At 39.6% G+C, this 21,973-nt stretch overlaps 1 protein-coding gene across 5 annotated transcripts in view; it reads left to right on the top strand.

Annotated features, from left to right (window-relative positions):
• The window catches only part of nemf (nuclear export mediator factor), a 212,832-nt gene that overhangs the window by 189,018 nt on the left and 1,841 nt on the right, over window positions 1–21,973 (top strand). For 4 of the 5 annotated variants that reach the window (XM_078562356.1, XM_078562355.1, XM_078562353.1 and 1 more), the window contains 11 exons: window positions 1,939–2,059; window positions 3,054–3,519; window positions 7,714–7,768; window positions 9,117–9,166; window positions 10,420–10,561; window positions 11,517–11,594; window positions 11,676–11,876; window positions 12,015–12,053; window positions 14,351–14,457; window positions 18,883–18,926; window positions 19,012–19,091. In XM_078562356.1, coding sequence (XP_078418482.1) covers window positions 1,939–2,059; window positions 3,054–3,519; window positions 7,714–7,768; window positions 9,117–9,166; window positions 10,420–10,561; window positions 11,517–11,594; window positions 11,676–11,876; window positions 12,015–12,053; window positions 14,351–14,457; window positions 18,883–18,926; window positions 19,012–19,091 — 1,383 coding nt within the window. The remainder of the gene's footprint in view (window positions 1–1,938; window positions 2,060–3,053; window positions 3,520–7,713; window positions 7,769–9,116; window positions 9,167–10,419; window positions 10,562–11,516; window positions 11,595–11,675; window positions 11,877–12,014; window positions 12,054–14,350; window positions 14,458–18,882; window positions 18,927–19,011; window positions 19,092–21,973) is intronic. The other variant, XM_078562354.1, reaches the window with a different exon arrangement.

Below are 21,973 nucleotides of genomic sequence, written 5' to 3'. Positions count from 1 at the left end.
TATTGAAATCCCCCATGATCACTGTAACCTTGCCTTTCTTACACGCCTTTTCTGTCTCCTGGTGTATCTTGTGCCCCACATCCTGACTACTGTTCGGAGGCCTGTACATAACTCCCATTATGGTTTTTTTTACCTTTGAGGTTCCTCAACTCTACCCACACAGATTCTACATCATCTGACCCTACATCATTTCTTGCTATCGATTTAATTTCATTTCTTACTAACAAAGGAAACCCACCCACTCTGCCAACCTGCCTATCTTTTCAATAGGATGTATATCTTTGGATATTTAGCTCCCAGTCCTGATCCCCTTGCCGCCATGTCTCTGTGATGCCCACCACATCATACCTGCCAATTTCAATCTGCGCCACAAGCTCATTTACCTTATTTCGTATTCTGCGTGCATTCAGATACAACACCTTCAGTCCTGTATATTCCATCCCCTTTCTCATTGTTGTCCCTTTATCTGATGAGCTTGAAGTTAGATTCCTAGCCCTTTCCAAACACTCTGTCAATTTTGTGTTCCGGAGATTTTAATAGCCTCTCCTGGGCTCTCCTTTCTTATCAGTTTTTTCATAATTTTTCATGAAGTTGAATCCACCCCCCCACACGCTAACCTGCTGCTTTGTTTCCCATTAGTCATACTTCTTAGAGTTTTACTCTTCCCTTCTCCCCCCCACTTTCTAGTTTGTCTTTTTAATCTCTTTCTTTACTTGCCCTGACACTTTCAGTGATTGAAACTGTTGTCCTCACACTTGTGGCATTATATAGACATGCATGGAATAACATCAAGCTGGCCCTTAGGATCAAGCTGATAGGTAATAAGGCCTGTTTCTCAGCAGCTTGCTGTGTGGGTTTGAAACATGGACGACTTACAGTTATCATGAAAATAAGCTCAACAATTTCCATCTTCACTGTCTGCAGCACATTCTGGGTATACCTGGGCAGGACAAAAATACAAATGTCGCAGTTTTCTCAAAGGCAGAGCTCCCAATTATGTTAGCGCTCTTCAAACAAAGGCTGCTTCATTGGCTCAGGTAAGTCTGCAGAATGGAAGACGGTTGCATACCCAAGGACTTTCAGTATAGCGAGGTAGCTGGAACTGGGCAAGCATTAGGATGCCCAAAGATCTGCTTCAAGGGTGCTTGCAAGCATGACAAGAAAGCCTACTAGTGGACAACAGAGGAAAATGGCGACACTTCCTGTGGGCTGGTGTGCACCACCATGGTGACCAGTGGGTACAGTGACTTGGCAACAGACGTTAGCGCCGAAAACAACAACCTACAATCATACTTAGTAGCTTCATGTGCAGCATTTGTGGAAGAATGTGCCTCTCAAGGATTGCCCTCTATAGCCATCGGCATAGATGCACAATATGAAGACACCCTATCTGAAATGGATTTATTTGCTGCTTGTCAATCATCTTTCGTAGATGGAAGGTTGCCAGAACTGTTCAACATTGATGAGTTCTGGTATTTTGAATTTTCTTCCCAATTATGTTAGTAATGCTGTCTTTACTCTTGTGATTCAGCTCCAACCTCATTTCCATTTCCCACACGATGTGGCCTTTCTGGAGTGAAATTCCGCTTAGTGCCAAATTAGAGGCAGTTTTGAGGTGCAAGTCCAAGCCTAATAGGAGTTGTTTGAGGTTGTCTAAAATCATACCATGTAGAACTCTTGCAGCCAGCAGAAAGAAAGCATTTCCATCCCATTATTGCCAGGATCAGAATTATGCTAATTCACTTTGCAACCTAATTCCCAATTTCATTTTATTTCTTAATTATCCTGCTCATTAGGATTAAGCTCATCTTGTCTTTTGGAAATTTGTATTTTGACTGTAAGGTAATCAGGACTAGAGCATATACATGAATCTTGCTTGATGTTTAATTACTATTTCTCAACTAGGTTTTAAAGGTGCTGTGGTTTGCTTGTACTTAGGTTGATGATCAATTTGTGTGGAGGCACATAGGTGAACGGAAGGTAAAAGTGCAGGATGAAGACATGGAGACAGTAACTAGCAGCACATCTGAACTTTTTTCTGAGGATACTGTACCTTTAGGTAATACAAGAAAGGCCATACAAAAAATTTTACGACAGAAGATTCTGAAGAGCTTCCAGAGAAATTATTTATTCAACCTGACCTTAAAATTGAATTCAGCAATTTTTTTTTTTGTAGAAAAAAAAATTCTGTGACTTGTAGTAACCATGTGAAAATCGCAATACATTTCATGCTGTTTGGTTATATGTGCAAAAAAAGAATTTGTCAAGCATTTTTCATGGTGCCTGTACATCTTTTAAAGGAAGGTAGTTTGTGCAAATCAAGTTATTGGTAGATTTGATTAAGCTATTGATTCCCATATTTTCATGCATCATACTGTTCCTCTGACTAGAAAAAGCCAGTATTAGTTTTTCATTTAATTTTACACCTACTGTTGGCAAGGTAAATTAAGCAGTGGGTGAAATTAGAGGGAATTCACACGATTTTCCTTTTCTGTGTCTTTAAAACTACCAGCCTGCCAGTTGTATCAGCTCTTGGCGCTGATAATGCAGTACCCATTTTAATGCCCTTAAAGCATACTTAGCTCCTTAAAAGTTATCCTGCTGCCAAGGAGGAATATGCTGGAGCATGGCCACAGGCAGAATGTTACCATTTAACCTTGGCTAACAGAAGGCTATATGCTCCATTTTCCGCCCCACAATATTGGTAATTCCACTTTGGTAAAATTGTGCACACCGCAGTGGATACCTTGGCCAGGTTGTACTGCAGGGCAAACTATTATTGTTTGAGGTATCTGTAACTTTGCTTTAACATCTCGATGATGTGCTCCACCAAGCCCCTGGTAACTGATGCGCTTTGTATCACTCTTTTCTGGTTTTGTCCATGGGTGTGTCAAACTTAACTTTCTGTGCTTGAATGTTTTATTTTTGCAGGTAATCTGTCCAACACTTGTCTAATTTTTTAGCTTCTTTTCCAGAATGTGAGTTGTTCGGTTAATCTTATACTTAACTATGATTTATGGGTTTATGTATTTTTCTTAAATTATTTCGTTAAGCCCAATCAGACAATGATGAAAGTAGTAGTGATGAAAACAAAGAGACTGGTACAGAAGCTGAAAACAAGCAGTCTGAAGAGGTACAAGTGGTAGCAGAGGGTCAACAGGACAATGATGAGAGCAGCAGTGATGACGACAAAGTGACCCGTACAGAAGCTGAAAACAACCAGTCTGAAAAGGTGCAAAGGATTGCAGAGGGTCAACAAGACAATGGTGAGAGCAGTAGTGATGACGATGAAGAGACAAGTACAGAACCTGAAAACAACCAGTGTGGAGAGATACAAGGGGTTGCAGAGGGTCAACAGGACAATACTGAAGATGAATCAGACAAACAAGATGAAAAGGAAGCTGATCTGAAAGATTCTGGCGATCCCCAGAAGGTTGAGGAAGATCAAGATGATGAAAAAAATGTAGAATTTAGTTATCCTGACACAACTATTGATTTGTCACATCTTCAGTCAAAAAGGTAATTTTCATTTAAATTTTTTTTAGGTCATATAAAGTCTGTTACAATTCTAGGACTTCTGTTACCTTTTTCTCACTCTAGTTATTTTAGACTTCTGTGTTTCAGGCTACTCTTGGGTTGAAATTTTAGGCAGGATTTTCCTGCCATGGTGGGGCTGGAAAATCCTGGCCCTTAATCTCTTAATATTTCAAGGATGTTTTCACTTGTTCTTATAACACTGGGTAAATTTTTTTTTGTACATTGATAAGACTATAAGACCATAAGCGTAGAAGCAGAAGTAGGCCATTCGGCCCATCAAGTCTGCTCCGCCATTCAGTGAGATCATGGCTGATTTGATACCCTCAACTCCACTTTCCTGCCTTTTCCCCATAGCCCTTGATTCCCTTGCTGATTAAAAATCTGTCTATCCCAGCCTTGAATATGCTAGACGACCCAGCCTCTACAGCCCTCTTATCGGAAGGAATTCCACAGATTAACTACCCTCTGAGAGAAGAAATTCCTCCTCATCTCTGTTTTAAATGAGCAACCCCTTACTCTGAGATTATGCCTCTGGTCCTAGACTCTCCCACAAGGGAAAACAACCTCTCAGCATCTACCCTGTCAAGCCCCACCCCCCCCCAAAGAATCTTATGTTTCAATAAGGTTGCCTCTCATTCTTCTATACTCCAATGAGTACAGGCCCAACCAACTCAACCTCTCCTCATAAGAAAATCCCTCCATACCTGGGATCAACCTAGTGAACCTTCTCTTGACTGCCTCCATCAAAGGGGACAAAAACTGTTCACAGTGGTCTAACTTGTATAGTTTTAGCAAGATTTCTTCTCTTTTTATACTCCATTCTTTTTGAAGTAAAGGCCAACATTTACCTTCCCTATTACTTGTTGAACTTGTCTGCTAGCTTTTTGGGATTCATGCATGAGGACCCCCAAATCCCTCTGTGCTTTCTAAAAAATTCATTCATGGGATGTGGGCATTGCTGGCTAGGCCAGCATTTATTGCCCATCCCTAATTGCCCTTGTTCTAAGGGCAGTTAAAAGTCCACGTTGGTCTGGAGTCACATGTAAGCCAGACCAGGTAAGGATGGCAGATTTCCTTCCTTTTACAACAATCGACAATCATTTTTAATGATGGTTTTTGTTTATTGAATTCAAATTCCACCATCTGCTGTGGTGGGATTCAAACCTGGGTCTCTGGATTACTAGAATACAACTACCCCATCGCCTCCCCTGCTGCAGCTTTCTGCAGTCTTTCTCCATTTAAATAATATTCAGCTCCTCTATTCTTCCTGCCAAAGTGCATAACCTCACATTTTCCCACGTTATAATCCATCTGCCAAGTTTCTTCCCACTCACTTAAACTGTCTGTATCCCTCTGTAGACTCTGTGTCATCCTCACCACTTGCCTTCCCTTGTGTCATCCACAAACTTGGGACTTATTGGTGTTTAGCCCCATTAGTTTCCCTAGTACTTTTCCTTTTGTGATGGTTATTGTATTTATTTCCTCCCCCCCCCCCTTTTGCCCATTTATTATTTATATTTTTGGAATGCTATTAGCGTCTTCTTCTGTGAAGACTGATGCAAAGTATTTATTCAACTCCTCTGCCATTTCCTGGTTCCCCATTATTATTTCACCAGCCTCATTCTCTATGGGGCCTCTGTTCACTTTGGCGCCTCTCTTCCTTTTTATATATTTAAAGAAGCTCTTACTGTCTGTTTTTATATTACTTGCTAGTTTACCTTCGAAATTTATTTTCTCCCTCTTTTTTTGGTCAACTTCTGTTGGTTTTAAAAACTTTCCTAATCCCCTGGCTTACCACTAATCTTTGCCACATTGTACGTTTTTTCTTTCAATTTGATACTATCCTTAACTTCCTTGGTTAACCATAATTGGTTTATCCCCTCCCTAGAATCCTTCTTCCTCACTGGGATATATCTTTGTTGTGAGTCATGAACTATTTTCTTAAACGTCTGCCGTTGTTCATCAACCGTCTTTTCTGCTAAACTCCTTTCCCAGTCCACTCCAGCCAACTCTGCCCTCATTCCTTTGTAATTGCCCTTATTTAAGTTTAGTACAGTTGTTTCTGACCCAAGTTTCTCACTCTCAAACTGAATGCTAAATTCTACCATTTTATGGGCCAGAATATTGCCGTTGGCATGTGGATGCAGGCCATACATGCCGACGTGCAAAATGATGCACGATGACGTTGGACGTGCATCCCGATGTCATCGCGCATCATTTAGATATTTCGATTGGCGGGCACACACCGGAGGCAGCTGCGTGCTCGTCGAACTGTCAAAGGCCTATTAAGGCCATTAGGAAACTAATTAAGGTAATTAACAGCGCTGCCCGTCCAACCTTAAGGTTGGCGGGCAGGCGAAGAGCCCAAGCAGCCTTCGCATCTTTCAGGAAACCTTATCCACGGGCAGGACAAGGTTTCCTGAAAGTTTAATAAAATAATTAAATAAAATTTGCGAGATGCACAAACATATCCCAGCTCATGTGACACTGTCACAGGAGGGACATGTTTAAATAATTTTTCAGATCATTTATTAAAAATTTGTACTATCCGTGCCTCAGGGAGATTCCTACGCTCTTCTGCGCGCATGCCCGACTCTCCCTCCTCTCCCTGCCCGCACAGGTAGCACTACTGGCTGTGCATCACGCTGGGCAGGCCTTAATTGGCTGGCCCGCCCACGTTAAATGCAGCGCGCTGCCAAGCGCGGGCAGCGATCGGCTCCACTCCCGCCCAGCCCGCCCGACATAGGTAAGTTCCTGGCCATGGTCACTGTTTTCTAGGTGATCTTTTACTCTGAGATCATTTATTAAACATGCCTCATTACACATTACCAGATCCAAAATGGCCTGATCCCTGGTTGGATCCACAACATATTGTTCTAGGAAACTATCCCGAGCACACTCTATGAATCCATGCTCGTGGCTACCTCTGTCAATTTGATTTTCCCAATCTACATGAAGATTAAAGTCACCCATGATTAATATACTGCCTTTTTTACAAGCCCTTATTATCTCCTGATTTATTCTCTGTCCCACAGCATAGCTACTGTTAGGGCAGCTACAGACTACTCCCATCAGTGTCATCTTTCCCTTGTTATTTCTTACCTCCACCCACGTGGATTCTACATTCTCCGATCCAAGATCATTTCTTGCTATTGTACTTATTCCATCTCGTACTAACAAGGGTACCCCACCACCCTTTCCTTCCTGCACAAAAAGGTTAATGCACACATATCCACTCCATGCAAATGAGGTTTGAGATCACATTCCTGACAGTCTAACCTTTTTTAATTACTAGTCAGAAAGGCAATTGCCATCTAGATTCCCAATTTGACACTTCTCCAATATGTTAGCTACTAGTAGCAGGGAGCCAACATTTTATATAAATCACCTTCTTGTATGAGATCATGATATCAGGAATTGATTGCTGCCTTCAGTCACAGTTCCTATTCATGATGCCATCATGTCACATAATGGGAGTTCCGTGCAAAATATCTTCTCATATCAACTTGAAACAGTAGTTTTGAAAATAAACCACGTGCAAGAAGAACACAATTAGAAAATTTGGGATTATGGGTCAAATCACCCCCTTGACGGCAGAATCTTCAGATATTACACTGCTGAACTCTACAATTTTTTTGTCTCTGCTCTATAATTCTATTTTGTTTAAAAAAAAACCTTATTTGTTATTAAAACTATCTCTTCAACAATGCCTTGGGTCATTTCCTTTAATTTCTACCCTTGTCCCTGTTTAGGGTTTAATGTCCTTCTGCCATCACTCCTCCGTAGAGTAGTTTGGATCTTTTTAACAAAGGAGTCAGTTAACTGTTGAAGAGATGCTGCGATATGCACAAACAAAATCACCAAATCTAAAAATGACAACCTACAGAATATCTTGTTAGCTGTGCTGGCTGGAGTATTGTTCTGCCACTGTAGTATGGTCTATTGAGTATGTATTGTCACAACGTGGCTCCTTTGCAACCAGGAAAATACCAAGTTCGCATTTCATGTAATTTTCTTTTCAAGGTGTCAGTAAGCTAAATGTTCTTTTCGATTTTTAAAATGTAAATTATCCAAGCATGTTTTATATAAGCGATCCATTATGGGGCTATTAAAGAGTCATGGTGATAAAATAAATCTGCTTATTCAAACACTGTTTTACATCTTATTTTTCAACAGACCTTTGCAGATACATAGTACATCATTTAAAGAAGAACCGATTGAAGAAGTATGGGTAAAATACGTCTTTAGTTTAACTTTAGGGTGCATAAATGTTAGTAAAGTCTTTCTTTTTCTAAATTCCACTTTACTATGTTTGGGTGTTGCAATGAGTTAGAATGCTACTTTTTTACCTCTGGGGTCTAGATTTGAATACGTCACAGACTATTGGGACAGATTTGTCTCTGTATCCTGCAAGGATCTTTAGTGAATTGAGTTTGAGTTTCAGTCTTATTAATAGGAGATACATACTTGTTATGCAAATTGGAATTTCCCTTTGGATAGGTCACAAAAATGCTGAGACTATGCAGAATTAAAATGGTTTTCTACTTTGGTCTGGGGATGTAGTTATCTTACATTTTTAGGACACAGGTAACTTTACTATTCATCTCGCCTTCCTATCAGAAATGTTGTTTCTGACAGATGTGCCAGTAATGAAGTGTCCTGTTCCTCATTTTGATGACCCCAAAAATTAAAAGCAAAACTTGTAACATGTTTTATGCATACTGTACAACAGCTCAAATTTACAGCCTTTTCAAAATAAAACTTTTAAACTTTCCAGGTACCCAATAAAGAAACTAACAAAACATTGATCTTTGAAAACATTGATTCCCACTCTCAAACTTATATTCTGGATGATTTCCTTTCGTGAACTAGAAAAATATCTATGCCAAAGAATTTAATACGTTTCCAATCTCAATGTCAGCAACAAACATTTTTAGGTCATGAAAGTTATCTTAAATGTGTAACATAGAGCTCCCTTTGCCTTATTCCAACATGAGACTTCTAACCTGTGATCTGGCCTGGATTCAAATGTTGGCCTCCAACATGGAAGGACAATTTTCCAATCCCACTGGGTGACCAATTACTTCAGTGTGGATTCTGTAGGTCCATTTTATCACCATGTTACTGTGCATGCATCCAACAATTCAGCTGCTCTATTCTGTACTTTCCCCTAGCTGAGAATGCTTAGAATCTCTTAAATTTGTTGAATAACATATGCACCAATGAAGATTTTGACCTCCGTACAGCACTTTTATAGACAAGGGTATTTGGGCAGGAGAAAGGAATGAGGAAGAACTATAGTTAATATTTTTAAAATGGAGAAATGATTAAAAAAAAATTCTTGGATTCTCATGGTTTTCACTTAGAATTGTGATAAAAATATTTTCTGTTTTATATTGACCATTGTAATTAAATTTTTGTAATATCCCATTGTATCTTCTCTTTAACTGTACTTCTGGTATACATAATTAGTTTCTCCTATGTTATGCTTCATTTGTAATATTGTAGAGCTTCAGAACATCAGTTGTAAATTTGGCAAATCCAATGATACCAAAGTAAAAGTTTGTACCTTTCTGCAGGTTGATGGGAAACCACAAAGTCGGAAACACCTGTCAGCCAAAGAGAGGAAGTGAGTATCATTTAGAACTATTGTAAAGTAAACAAGCTATTACTTGGTATTATACCCCTGTACTGGTCACTGAAAGAACATCCATGTTTTCAGAATTTGTGTTATGATGGCTTAGTGATAGGATACTATAGCTTGTAACTATTTTGTCTGGTTTTCTAGGTTTCCAGAAAAAAATTATGATGATGAATTAAGTAACCCTCTGCTTCACAGTTTTGGCTGATCATTTGTAAAGGAGTGTATTCCATAGAAAGTAGTGTATTTAGTGTATTGTATGCTAAAAATTTAATGATTTTGCTCCTCTTTGGGAAGAATTGTCCCCCTGTTAGTGGGGGGGGGGGGGGGTGGAGTTCAGGAGCGGGCACGTGCGGTGCACCTCCGATCAGGGGCGTGCTGCCATTTTACGTGGGCGGGCCAATTAAGGCCCACCCAGCGTGACGTCCACCAGGAAGCGCTATGTGCTCCCTGGGGGCGGGGCGGGGTGGGGGTGGAATTCTCTAAGCCAGGAATGCACTCTTTTGCACATGCACGCTAGAGAGCGCATTCATCTCCCTGAGGCAGCACTCAGCCTCAGGGAGGTCGGCGCCAAATTTAAAAATGGTAAATGTGGAGAAATAAAATTTCCCTGACATGTCCCCTCATGTGACACTGTCACATGAGTTGGGACATGTCCATCACTTTTAATTAAACTTTTATTAAATTTTTAAAAACCTACATGAAACCTCATCCCACCCATGGATGAGGCTTCATGCTTTTTCTGAAGCCCGCTAGGGCTTCCGGCTTGCCCACCAACCTTAAGGTTGGATGGGCACGTCAGTAACAAGTTCAATTAGTTTTTAAGTGGCCTCAATTGGCCGTTGACAGGTCGGCGGGCACACAGCTGAATTGGCAGCGCCCCTGCCCATCTGGAAATTGAAATGACGCGGGCTGACGTTGGGAGTTCTGCCCGACTTCATCCCGCGTCATTTTATGCATCGGCGAGCGAGCCCCGCTCGCCAACCTCAGTATCCTGGCCTTTATCTTCGATTGGAACAGAAACAGTATTTAATTAGCAAGAATTTAAAAAATAAAGAACCAAAATAAATATTGGATTCATTGACCATATTAAGCAAAATGTTTAGTGACTGGTTAAAAAGTGAGTTTAGTTGATGTTGAATTAGCAGCTGCTATGTTTCTCCTACTTGAGTTTGTAGTACTCAGTCTTTTGATGTGGGAGAGAAAATATGATGGAATGAATTTCTTTTTATGTGTTGCAGAGAAATGAAGAAAAAGAAAAAGCCTGAGTCTGAAGACTCGGAACTAACAATTCAATCTGAAGGCAAGAAAACACCATCTGTAGAAGAACAGGATGCTAAAAAATCTTCATCTTTGCAGCAGCCTTTGAAAAGAGGACAAAAGGTAATGGGAGGAGATGAATTTGTGTATTCTACCTTAAGTACTAAATTATTATCCAGTAAATGGTGTTTACTTTGATAACTTTTATATGCTGTCAGAATTATCCAATAGTATAAGAATCATCCAGTACTCGTGCTGTAGAATTGAAGACATTAAACCAAACTGCAAATGCTGGAAATCTCAAATAGAAACAGAAAAAGTTCGAAATGTGACAACAGGTCAATCACAGAAGATAGGAAGGGTCTGCACCACGTCTTCTATTTTTAGATGTACATGCTATGTATTTTTCTTTTATAACACAGCTGAAATCTTAACAGTTTTGTTTTGGTACAATTTTTTGCAACATAAATTGGCTTAATATAATATTGATTTTTGCGCTGTAAAGCAGCACTGAGTTAAAGCATGCAGTTCTAAATACAAGACCTTCCTAGATGCAGAGACTCAGTGCGACAGAAACCTATCAAAAAGCTTCACTGGGATGACTGAAAACATTTAAAAGGGATATTTCTCTTGTCTGAAACCTGTTTTAGTTTCGCCCTCTACCTATCAACGACTCTTTGTTACTACTGCATTAATATGATTTGGTCTGTCCCATAAGCCACAAGGCTCCTGAACCCTTGATTTAGTCATTTGGATCCAAGTGGGGTCTTGAATAACTTTCAAGAACTGATCTTTCTCTATGCTGGATTCGGGTATCCTTTTTAACTTTCCTATTTACTTTTAATTCATGTTTCATAAATTCTAAATACATAAACCATTCATTTCCTTAATGTTCTTGCATTGGTACTCAAGTGAAAATTGCCACCAACCTTTCTTCATCTTTAACAGTTGGTACTGAGGCAAATGATAGTGACACTGTAATGAACTTGCATTTAAGTCAACTGAAAATATTACTGCTTAGTTTCAGATACAGCTGCTGTCTCTAAAAGTAGATGTTTTTCTGTTTTGCAATAATCAGGCTAAGCTGAAGAAAATTAAAGAAAAATATAAAGATCAAGATGAAGAGGATCGTGAATTAAGGATGAAATTACTTGGGGTAAGGATAAATTTGCATTAAACAGATTATATTTAAAAATGCTTTAGCAACTGGATTTTAATTTATATTATCTGAATCCAGTCAGCAGGTCCAAGTAAAGAGGAAAAGGTTAAGAAAGGAAAAAAGGGAAAAATAAAACAACCTGCTAAAAAGCAGCAGGTAAAACAGCAGTCATCAATCAGAGCGAGTATTGTTGAAACCAAAGAACAAGACCTTGACATTGTGACGCATCACATAGCAGAAGTTACTATAGAGGGGAATGCTCTAGAAGATCACCAAGAAGTAAGGCATTTAAGCCCATTTCTAAGCATTAATATTCTGAAAAACTTTGATTCCATCAACTAACAGAAGTGGCACAGTATACTTTAGTGAGAAATTAATATCTTTTATTAATATTTGTGTTATTTTGATAATGTTTAGGACCAGGAAGAACCTGAGCAAGACCTGAAGGCAGCTGAGGTTGGTTGGTTATTAATAAGTAAACTCTTCAAAATGATTTTCAGTATTTGTTAACTGCCTTACTCTAACAATTGCCAGTGCATTTGAGCAAACAACATAACATGGGCGTTAGCTGAAAATATATTATATTGAGGTTAGTTGGGACTGAAGAATGGCTAATGTAATCTAAAAAGGCAATTAATTTAACATGCTCTGGTGGGGAAAAATTTGATATATTTAATTAAGGATGAAATTACTAAATATCTAGATAAGTATAAAATAATTAGAAGAAACTAATGTGGATTTCAGAAAGGGAAGTTGTGCTTGTCAAACTGATAAACCTCTTTAATAGTGATGGATATGGTAGGTGAGGGAAATGTAGTGGATGTGGTGTACATTTTAGAAAGCCATGGTAGCAGCTATTGGAGAAGATTAAGGAGTATGACATTAGGGAAAGGGGAAAGTAGGATTTAAAACTATTAATACAGGAGGAAACTGTATTAATAGCAGTTTCTCAGTGGTTGGAAGTAGGCAATGATGGCCTTGCTCCAGGACTGCTTCTGTTTGGCAGTACAGCAGTGATTTGGAGCTAGAAGGAGTGGTGTTCACTTTTGCACACAATAATAAAGCAAAAAGCACAGTAAATAATTCTGAGGACCAAAAGAAATTGAATGGGGATATTGATAAAGGGCAAAAATGTGGCAGGCGCATGGGTTTAAGATGATTGCTTGTGTGGAGGATAAACTACAAAGTGCAATGGTTGGGCTGAATAGCCCATTTCCGTTTCGTCACCAATATGTAAATTCAAGTATATATTCACTGTTTTGATGTGTAAATATACATCATATTGCTCTAATCTGATCCATAACTAAATAAATCTTTTAATTTAAAATTGGCCTTTGGAAACAGTTTTCAGCCAGTCAGTCTTTTTTAAAGTTACTGCAACCTCTCAAATGGTCTGTTTGGGAATTTGAAAGCTATAAACAGCCTTTATACAGAATAAAGAATATGAAATATTGATATGGTACGGCAAAATTAAGTTTTGAAAAATAAAAATAGAATGTAGAAAAAAATTGGGAAACAAAAATAATTCTAGTTGAATTATAGTGATTTAAATGTTTTAAATTGTTTAAATGTCAAAATATTACAGTTACTACAATCTGTTCTGAGTTAGCTGATCTCGGCTTGAATGCTGGGGTGATACAGTGGTGGACCTCAGAATTTTAAATGTATGGATGAGAAAAATCAGCCAAGATTCCCACTCCTGATTACTGTACATTGACTCTGCTGGGAAATGCACATTTGTGGAGGTGGAGTGAGAATAGGACCGGATTCGACTTGGCTGTGATGTACTTCTTGCTCTCAAAACCCACTGACGCCCACTGTCAAAAGTCAAATGCAAAAATTGGGCACTTGGGAAGGGGAAAACCTGGAACACTTTCAGATCACTTACTCTTTCTCCCTTGCTGTGATTTACTTTTCCCTTCTCTGAATCCTCTGCACATAAAATTAGAAGGTTTATTTGAATGAGATCGAGAGACTTGTTCCCCTTGTAGGGAAGTGGCTCTCATGCGGACCAATTATGTGTTACGTTTTACTATGACCACAACGAACACCTATAAAACTTCAGACAAATTATGAAGTTGTACTGAGCACTAATAAAATCAGTACTTTTTTTCCTCCAATTTATTACACTCAATACAAGAAATTATGACAACAATAACATGCATTTATATAGTGCTTGTAATGCAAGATAACATACCAAGGCATTTTACAGAAGAAAATTGACCCCAAGCCAAAGAAAGAGATAATTGGAGGAGTAACAGAAATCATGGCCAAAGAGATAGGTTTTAAGGAGGAAAGAGAAGTTGAGAGGCGATATGATTTAGAGTAGGGATGAGCGATGTCCTGGATGGCTGAAGGTAAGGCTAACGATACTAGGGTAAAGGGAGTGAAGATGTGCAAGAGATCAGAGTTGGAGAAATCTAGAGTTCTTGAAGGGTTGTAGGGTTGGGGAAGGTTACAAAGATTGGGGGGTGTGGTGGTTGTGAAGCTATGGAGGCAAAGGAGACCAATAATTCAAGGCAAGAATTCCTCTTTTTGGATGTGATTTCACTACAAATAATCATAAATGTTCTTGATTTTGCTGCTAGTAACATTCTTCCAGAATAACAAATAAAAGTAGCTGTTTAATAGTACAATGGCCAGAGCAAATTGCTTGTCACAATTGCATTTAAGTAGAACAAGATTGTATTTTGAAAACTTGTAATTGACTATTAAAGCAATTAAGTTTCAAAAATCTTTACGTTTTATTTTAGGAGGGTGAGAAGTTGCTGAACTCACTAACTGGTCAACCTCACCCAGATGATGTGTTGCTGTTTGCTGTACCTTTCTGTGCTCCATACACTGCCATGACTAACTATAAGTAAGTTTTATTACAGTTGCCAAGAATTTACTTAAGTTAAGATTCAAGATGGCCAGAGTTGGCAGGGGGACATAGGAATGTATAAGTACAGTGTCTCAAATCTGGCCATCCAGAAAATGGAACTGTCCAATTACCGAACATTTTTCTCTCTGGTGCCCCTCCTGGAATAGAGTAAGCACAGGAATGAAGAGGCCATTCTCAGTCTGATTTCAGAGGATGGAATCGGCAAGAGTTGTGCACACACAGGACTGAATCAATTGCAGCACTTTAAGATCTGCCTCTCCCCAGCTTTCCCTATTCTCTGGACACAAAGCTGCCTGTTCCACCGCCGGGAACATTTGGATTGCAACATTCCCGGCTGCTTTCAGGTGAGAGGAACAGAAATCAGCCATTTCTCTCTGTTCCCATTATTGCAGTCCAAGCAAATGCTCTTTTCCTGCAAGAATCACTCCATTGTAAGATTAATAGATTTTTGAAAATTTGCCCAATCAAATTTTTTAATCTTCAATGTTTCTGCCCATTATCATTATGTGGATTGTGGCATGCAAACACACTCTGTCCTGTGGTCTACAACCTTGTTATTTTTTTGACAATAATCAGTACAAAGTGTGCTACAGAAACAGCCTGTGTGAAGGAGTTGGTTCCAAATTCTGGGAAAATCCAAAATCTGGCACGGTCTCGGTCCCAAGAGATACTGTGCCTGTAATTAATCAAATTAACTTTAAGGTTCACTCATTTGTTTGTTATCACCTCTGAGAGAGAAAGTCGCTTCAAGCCCCATTTCAGGACTTGAATGCATAATCTAGGCTGACAATTCATTTATAGTACTGAGGGAGTCCAGTATTGTAGGATGCACCTTCATTAAGATGACACCTTTATCAAAGGGCTCTTTTTCAAACTGGGGAGTCCTCCGACGACTTGGCCAACATCAGTCCCTAAACCAATATCAGCAAAAAACATATGGTCATTCATTAAAAATTAATGATTAAAAACTAATCCTGAAAATATTAAATTGGAGGACTAATTTCTGTAAATTTAAAAGGGATCGGATCCAGGAAAATTGGAATAAATTTTAGCAGGTAAGTAAATGTAAACTGTAAATGAGCAATGGAAAACTTTAAAAGAGGGGATATTTGAGTAAAGAATAAAGACATTTCTACAAGTGAGGCAAGAAGGGTATCCAAAGATAGAGCTCCCTCAATGACTGAAGATATAGAGTATTGCTGAATTTGCCTTTAACAAATCTGTGCCAGCTTTCGTTAACCCATATTTTTCCCCAAGCGTACCCTTTTTTTGAGCTTTTGCAATTCTCCACTCCTCTGACACCACCCCCATATCTAAAGGGAGTTGGAAGATTGTGGCCAAAGCGTCCGCAATTTTCACTCCTTAGCAATGTAGGATGCATCCCATCCAGACTGGGTGACTTTGAGCAATGCCAACCTTTTTTAAGTACCTCATCTTTATTTTTATCCTGTCTAATTTCTCTAAAACCTCCTCCTTTACTGTAATATTGGCAGCAAGCTCTTGTTTAGTGAAGGCAGATGCAAAGTACTTATTTAGTACCTTTTCTTGACTACACTTTTACTATTTATATTTTTATGAAAGATATTTGGGTTCCCCTTTGTGGTACCCACCACCAATCTATCCTCATACACTATCTTGCTCGTTAATTTCCTTTTATCTCTGTACTTTGTGGATTCAGCTTGGTTCTCCACTGCACCATGAGCTTTACATTTATCAAAAGCCTCCTTTTCCTGTTTTATCTTAATCTCTATATCTTCTAGTCATTTGGTAGTACAGGACTTGAGTATTGCTGAAAAAAGACATTTTGTCAAAGCTTTTTGCCTTGCACTCATCAGGACAGTTGCAAGAATACCAGTGTCAGGGGAAGCAACAACTTTATACTGTATGAGAAGAGTATGCTGATTGGTTGGCAAGTGGACTCTGGTACAGATGTTACCATAGAGAATGCACCAGTTAATGGTGACTGACAGTTAACTGCCACGCATTGTTTAGAATTTAAACCAGGCAGCTTGACTCTGATTGGTCAAGGCATTGCCCTGAGGAATGAACCAGTGAATGGGTGTCACTTATTTTGTTTAGCTGAAACAGCACAATGTGTGTACATGTGCTTTCTGTCTGCAAAGAACAGGGCCCTGTGTATTAATATGTGTCACTTCCAGTATATGCAAATGTGCCACACTGTGAGCCCGACTGATAATCTTAAATTGGTTGTCGGCGTAATTTTTAGCACACTGAGGATTATTTTTAAAATGTTGTCCAAACGCGGAATTACATCTGATGAGTTTTGCAACCACGGGCTGGTTGAGTACAGACTGTACCTTGCCCGTTGTGAGCAGCAGAAGGGACATGCTGTTTGATACAATCCACCAGTCTTTGGGATGTATGGCCTACATACCCTAGCATCACACTGGCACTGAAATTCATATACCACATTATTCATTTATGGAATAGGCAGAACATCTTTTTGGCTTGATAGCAGCATCCTGTTAGTGGTGAATACCACTCGTGTTGCTACTGCATAGTAGCTGCGTGAAACAGCTAGCTTTACCTGTTGCACAAATTTTTGAGATACATTGCCTTTCCAGGGTAATCTGAGGTAGACTGGGCACTTTTCAGGGCCAAAAGTGACAGCCTTAAGCTACCATGATCAGATGATTTTGCGCTGTATATTTTGCAAACTCAGTATAAAGTTGTTGCTTCGCCTGACATTGGTATTCTTGCAATTGTCCTGATGAGTGCAAGACGAAAAGCTTCGACAAAATGCCTTTTTTTCAGCAATACTGTATATTTTTAGTCATTGAGGGAGCTCTATCTTTGGATACCCTTCTTGTCTCACAAGTAGAAATGTCTATAGCCTTTACTCAAACTATCCCCTCTTTAAAAGCTTTCCATTGTTCATTTAGTCTTACCTGCTAAACTTTAATTCCAATTTTCCTGGATCCGATCCGTTTTTAATTTACAGAAATTAGTCCTCCTCCAATTGACTAACTTGATTGAGCTCTTTGAGTGAGGGTTGACGAGGTTGGTGCAGTTAATGTAATGCGTATAGGCTTTCAAAAAGTTTGATGAAGTACCACACAATAAACCTCTTTATAAAAATTGAATCCCATAGGATTGAAATGGGGGTGGGGGCGCTGCAGAGAAGGAGCATTTGTACTTTGGAAGGTAGAGAAATCTGAAGGGAACGTTGCACTTGCTGTTTTTACATTTTTGTAATGATTCAAGAATGGTTTTGTTGGAGATCTGAGAATATTTTTCCCCTTAGTTAGAATTAGCACTTGGTATTGGAAGGAAGGATGTAATGTTTGCAAGTTAATTAGAAACAAAAGTAATTGAGCAGAAAAATCAAAAGCACAAATAGAAATTTGCTTTATACAAACCAACTGCTCTTCAAATTGTAATTTTTAAATTTACAGTCAATTTACTACCACTGGCAGTGGTATTTGCAATTTTCTTTTTATTCTTATGTGGGCATCGCTGGCCAGGCCAATATTTATTGCCCAGCCCTAATTTCCCTTGAGAAGGTGGTGGTGAGCTACCTTCTTGAACTGCTGCAGTCCATGTGAGGTAAATACACCCATACACCCACAGTGCTATTAGGGAGTTCCAAAGATTTTGACCCAGTGACAGTGAAGGAACGGTGATATAGTTCCAAGTCAGGATAGTGTGTAGCTTAAGAGCAGAACTTGCAAGTAGTGGTGTTCCCATGCATCAGCTGCCTTTGTGCTTGGTGACAGAGGTGACTCCAGTTTTGCTAGGGCTCCTTGATACCACACTCAGTCAAATGCTGCCTTGTTGTCAAGGGCAGTCACTCTCACCTTACCTCTGGCGTTCAGCTCTTTGTCCATATTTGGACCAAGGCTGTAATGAGGTCAGGAGCTGAGTGACCCTGGCAGAACCAAAACCGAGCGTGAGTGAGCAGTTTATTTCTGACGCCTGATAGCACTGTCGACTATCCTTCCATCACTTGCTGATGATCAAGAGTAGACTAATGGGGCAGTAATTGACCGGGTTGAATTTGTCTTGCTTTTTGTGTACAGAACATACCTGGGCAATTTCTCACGTTGTTGGGTTGATGCCTGTGTTGTAGCTGTACTGGAACAGCTTGGCTAGGGGTGTGGCTAGTTCTGGAACACAAGTCTTCAGTGGTATTGCCAGAATGTTGTCAGGGCCAATAGCCGTTGCAGTATCCAGTGCCTTCAGCCATTTCTTGATATCATGTGGAGTGAATCGAAGTGGCTACTTTCACACGTGAATGCAATCATTGCAGTTTTTTGCTATTTTAGTACCGATCGTGGTATTAGTTTGATAGATTTTTCGGGTAGTGGGAATACTGAAACTTACCTAACAGAGACAAGTGTATTTGAATCAAACCATTTAATTTGTAATGTTTTATTTTAGATACAAGGTTAAACTCACTCCAGGCACACAGAAGAAAGGAAAGGGTACGTAAAATCTTTGGTACTGTATCTTCTTCACAAATTTGTTTCAAATTGGTTTTGTGAAATGGTTTTTGTTTTTGTTTTTTAGCGGCTAAAGCAGCCTTGCACAACTTCATGCATTCTAAAGAAGCTATGCAACGGGAAAAAGATTTATTCCGTAGTGTGAAGGTAAATACATTTTAATTTTTTTTTGCACAATGGAACTTTATCCTCTTCAGGTGTGGTATTGATCCAAAACATTTTATATAGGAAATACTGAATGTTTATATCTTTGGAGCTACAGTTTCTATAAAGGCTTCTAGCTCATTGCGGTTATATGTAAAAAGTCTACTTTTTCTCCTTGATAACTATTCCTAAACAGTGGGAATTACTTGCAGGAAAGTTGTTAATGCAGTTGAGGAGGCAGTTTTTAGATAAGAACAATTGCCCAAATCTTCTGGTCTCTGGATTATTGAGACCGACGTATGACCGAAAATGCAGGTCAGGATCCTGCAGAAATCCTGATGTGTGCAGCTACATGGGAATTGCCAACTTCAGATGGGCAATTCTCTGCTGCGAGTGTTTCCAACTCTGAGCTAGAGTTAGAGACTTCCATTGATAGTTATGCAGGAAATTTAGAGTTTAAAACCTGGTCTAAACTGGAGTAACTCCACAACTGACCTCCTGAACAGACCCGATGCCCCACTGACCACCCACTCGTCCCCCCTACACTCATTCATTAAAACTGGATCTCTAAATACTTAACAGAATATGACAGCTAGTGGTTTAAAAAGAGGGCGTGTCCTTTCGTTCCCCTTACCCAATTTTCCACATTGGAGTTCTCCAGGAGACGCTGCGCATTTCTTCTAGGATCTTCGATCCTGGCTTAAGAAGAAATATGCAGTAGCATGGATTGGAGAATCTTTGCAGGCAGCAGCAAATGCGCACAGTGACCAGAAGATTCAGGCTATTGATGTTACATCACTGAGATTATATCTATAAAATTAATAGGTCTGCATGTTCTAACATAAAACTGTATAGGACAATGTGTTATTTTAAGGAAATATAGATATTAAATGAAACTTGGAATATATTGTGAGCACTTGCCTATAGATAATTATAGTAATTTAATGTAGAATAATGCCAAAGCTCATGCTACTTCATTAATAGACTACTAGCTCTATTTAGATGACTTGGTTGTGCTTGCACAAGGAACACAAAGTTAGAATGCAGGTAAAGCAAGCAATTATGAAGGCAAATGTTGGCCTTTATTGCAAAAGGATTGGAGTAGAAGAATAAGTAAGTCTTGCTCTAATTGTGCAGAGCTTTGGTGAGACCACACCTGGGGCAGAAATTTTTGCTCGGCAAGCGGGCCCACCCCTGACCCGCTCAAGCATCAAAGGAAGCGATTTGACGTCGGCCGAGCGTGCCGACATCAACACACAATCGTTCAGTCGATGGGCATGTGCCGGAGCTGGCAGCGTGCCCACCGACAATTAAAAAGCCTGTTAAGGCCATTAAGTTATCAATTAACGTAAAGTTTTTGCTGCCTGTCCAACCTAACGGTTGGCGGGCAGGCATGAAGCCCAAGTGGCCTTTGCATTTTTTGGAAATCTCATCCATGAGGATGAGGTTTCCAAAAGCAAATAAAAACTTTAATTTTTCACTAGTCACATGAGGGGATATGTTTCATTACATTTTTATATCTCTTCATCTCCCTGAGGCAGCTCCGTGCCTCAGGGAGATTATGCAGCGCTCACTTGCGTGCGTTTGACCCCCCCGCTCACGTTTCATGCTGGGCGGGCCTTAATTGGCCCCACCAGTGTGAAATTGCGGTGGGGTGCCGATTGCAGGCAGCAGTCAGCTTCCTGACTGAGCCCGCTTGCCAAGGGCAAAATTCTGCCCCTGGAATATTGTGTGCAGTTTTAGTCTCCATATTTAAGGAAGGATATACTTGCATTGGAAACAGTACAGTGAAGATTCAATGGATTGGTTCCTGGGATGAGAGGCTGAGTAGGTTGGGCCTATATTTTCTGGACTATAGAAGAATGAGATATGATCAAATGAAATATACAAGATTCTAAAGGAGCTTGACAGGATAGATACTGAAAGGTTGTTTCTGCTGGCTGGTGAATCTAAAACACAGGGTGGGGTGGTGGGGGGAAGGACAGTCTCAAGATATGGGGGGCAATCATTTAGGATTAAAGATAAATTTCCAGATAGTTGTAAATACTCCATCGCTAAATATATCTAAAGTTGGGAGAGACAGATTTTTGGTGTTTCAAGGAATTGAGGAATATGGAGAGCAGGCAGGAAAGTGGAGTTGAGGCCCAAGATCAGCCATGATCGTACTGAATGGCTGAGCAGTCTCGAAAGGCCAAATGGCCTACTGCTACCCCGATCTCATGTTCTATTTTTGTTGTAATACTTGAGATGAAATGATATTTCATTTCATTGTTTACTGAAGAATAAAGATTGTTAGTTGGTCGTCATCTTGAAAAGCTGTGTATATTTCAACAACTACCAAAAGTGTGTGTATCTGCTGAGTCCATAGCTGTATGCGTTTCTTCTGTTACAATCCCTATAGAGACTGATAATTTGTAACGATGCGAACCTTCAGTTATTAGCTTAAAGAATGACCCGACAAGATTCCACGTTTTAAAACTTTTACTGTAGTCAATAGTTAAACACTATTTTCCTTTTTAGGCAACTTATTCTTTACATAAAGTGATACTCCCCTTGTATACTTATCACCCATCACACTCTCCACAGACTGGGTGCTTTTAGCAAACAGTCCACAATTGATCCCAGCTTCCAATGAGTTCCCATATCCGAGTAGTAACTTCAATTGACTGTCTCCAGACACTTTCTTACATCCACTGCCAGTAGTAAAGCCTATTCTGGTGATTCTTCTCCCTCCTGTATCCAGCTGTGGTAGTCACAAAGTCAAGTAGCCCTTTCTCTATGCTGACCACACAGGATAAAACTGCTATGATATTCATCGATAAGAAAGCCTGTAACCTGATCTCTCAATGGCTCCCTCTATACTCTTCTCCATGGAAACAGGAAAC

This window comes from Cetorhinus maximus, chromosome 18, assembly GCF_964194155.1.
Source record: "Cetorhinus maximus chromosome 18, sCetMax3.hap1.1, whole genome shotgun sequence".
Classification (NCBI taxonomy): Eukaryota; Metazoa; Chordata; class Chondrichthyes; order Lamniformes; family Cetorhinidae; genus Cetorhinus; species Cetorhinus maximus.
The sequence above is the reverse complement of the archived record's forward strand: the minus strand, read 5'-3'. Positions and strand labels throughout refer to the sequence as shown.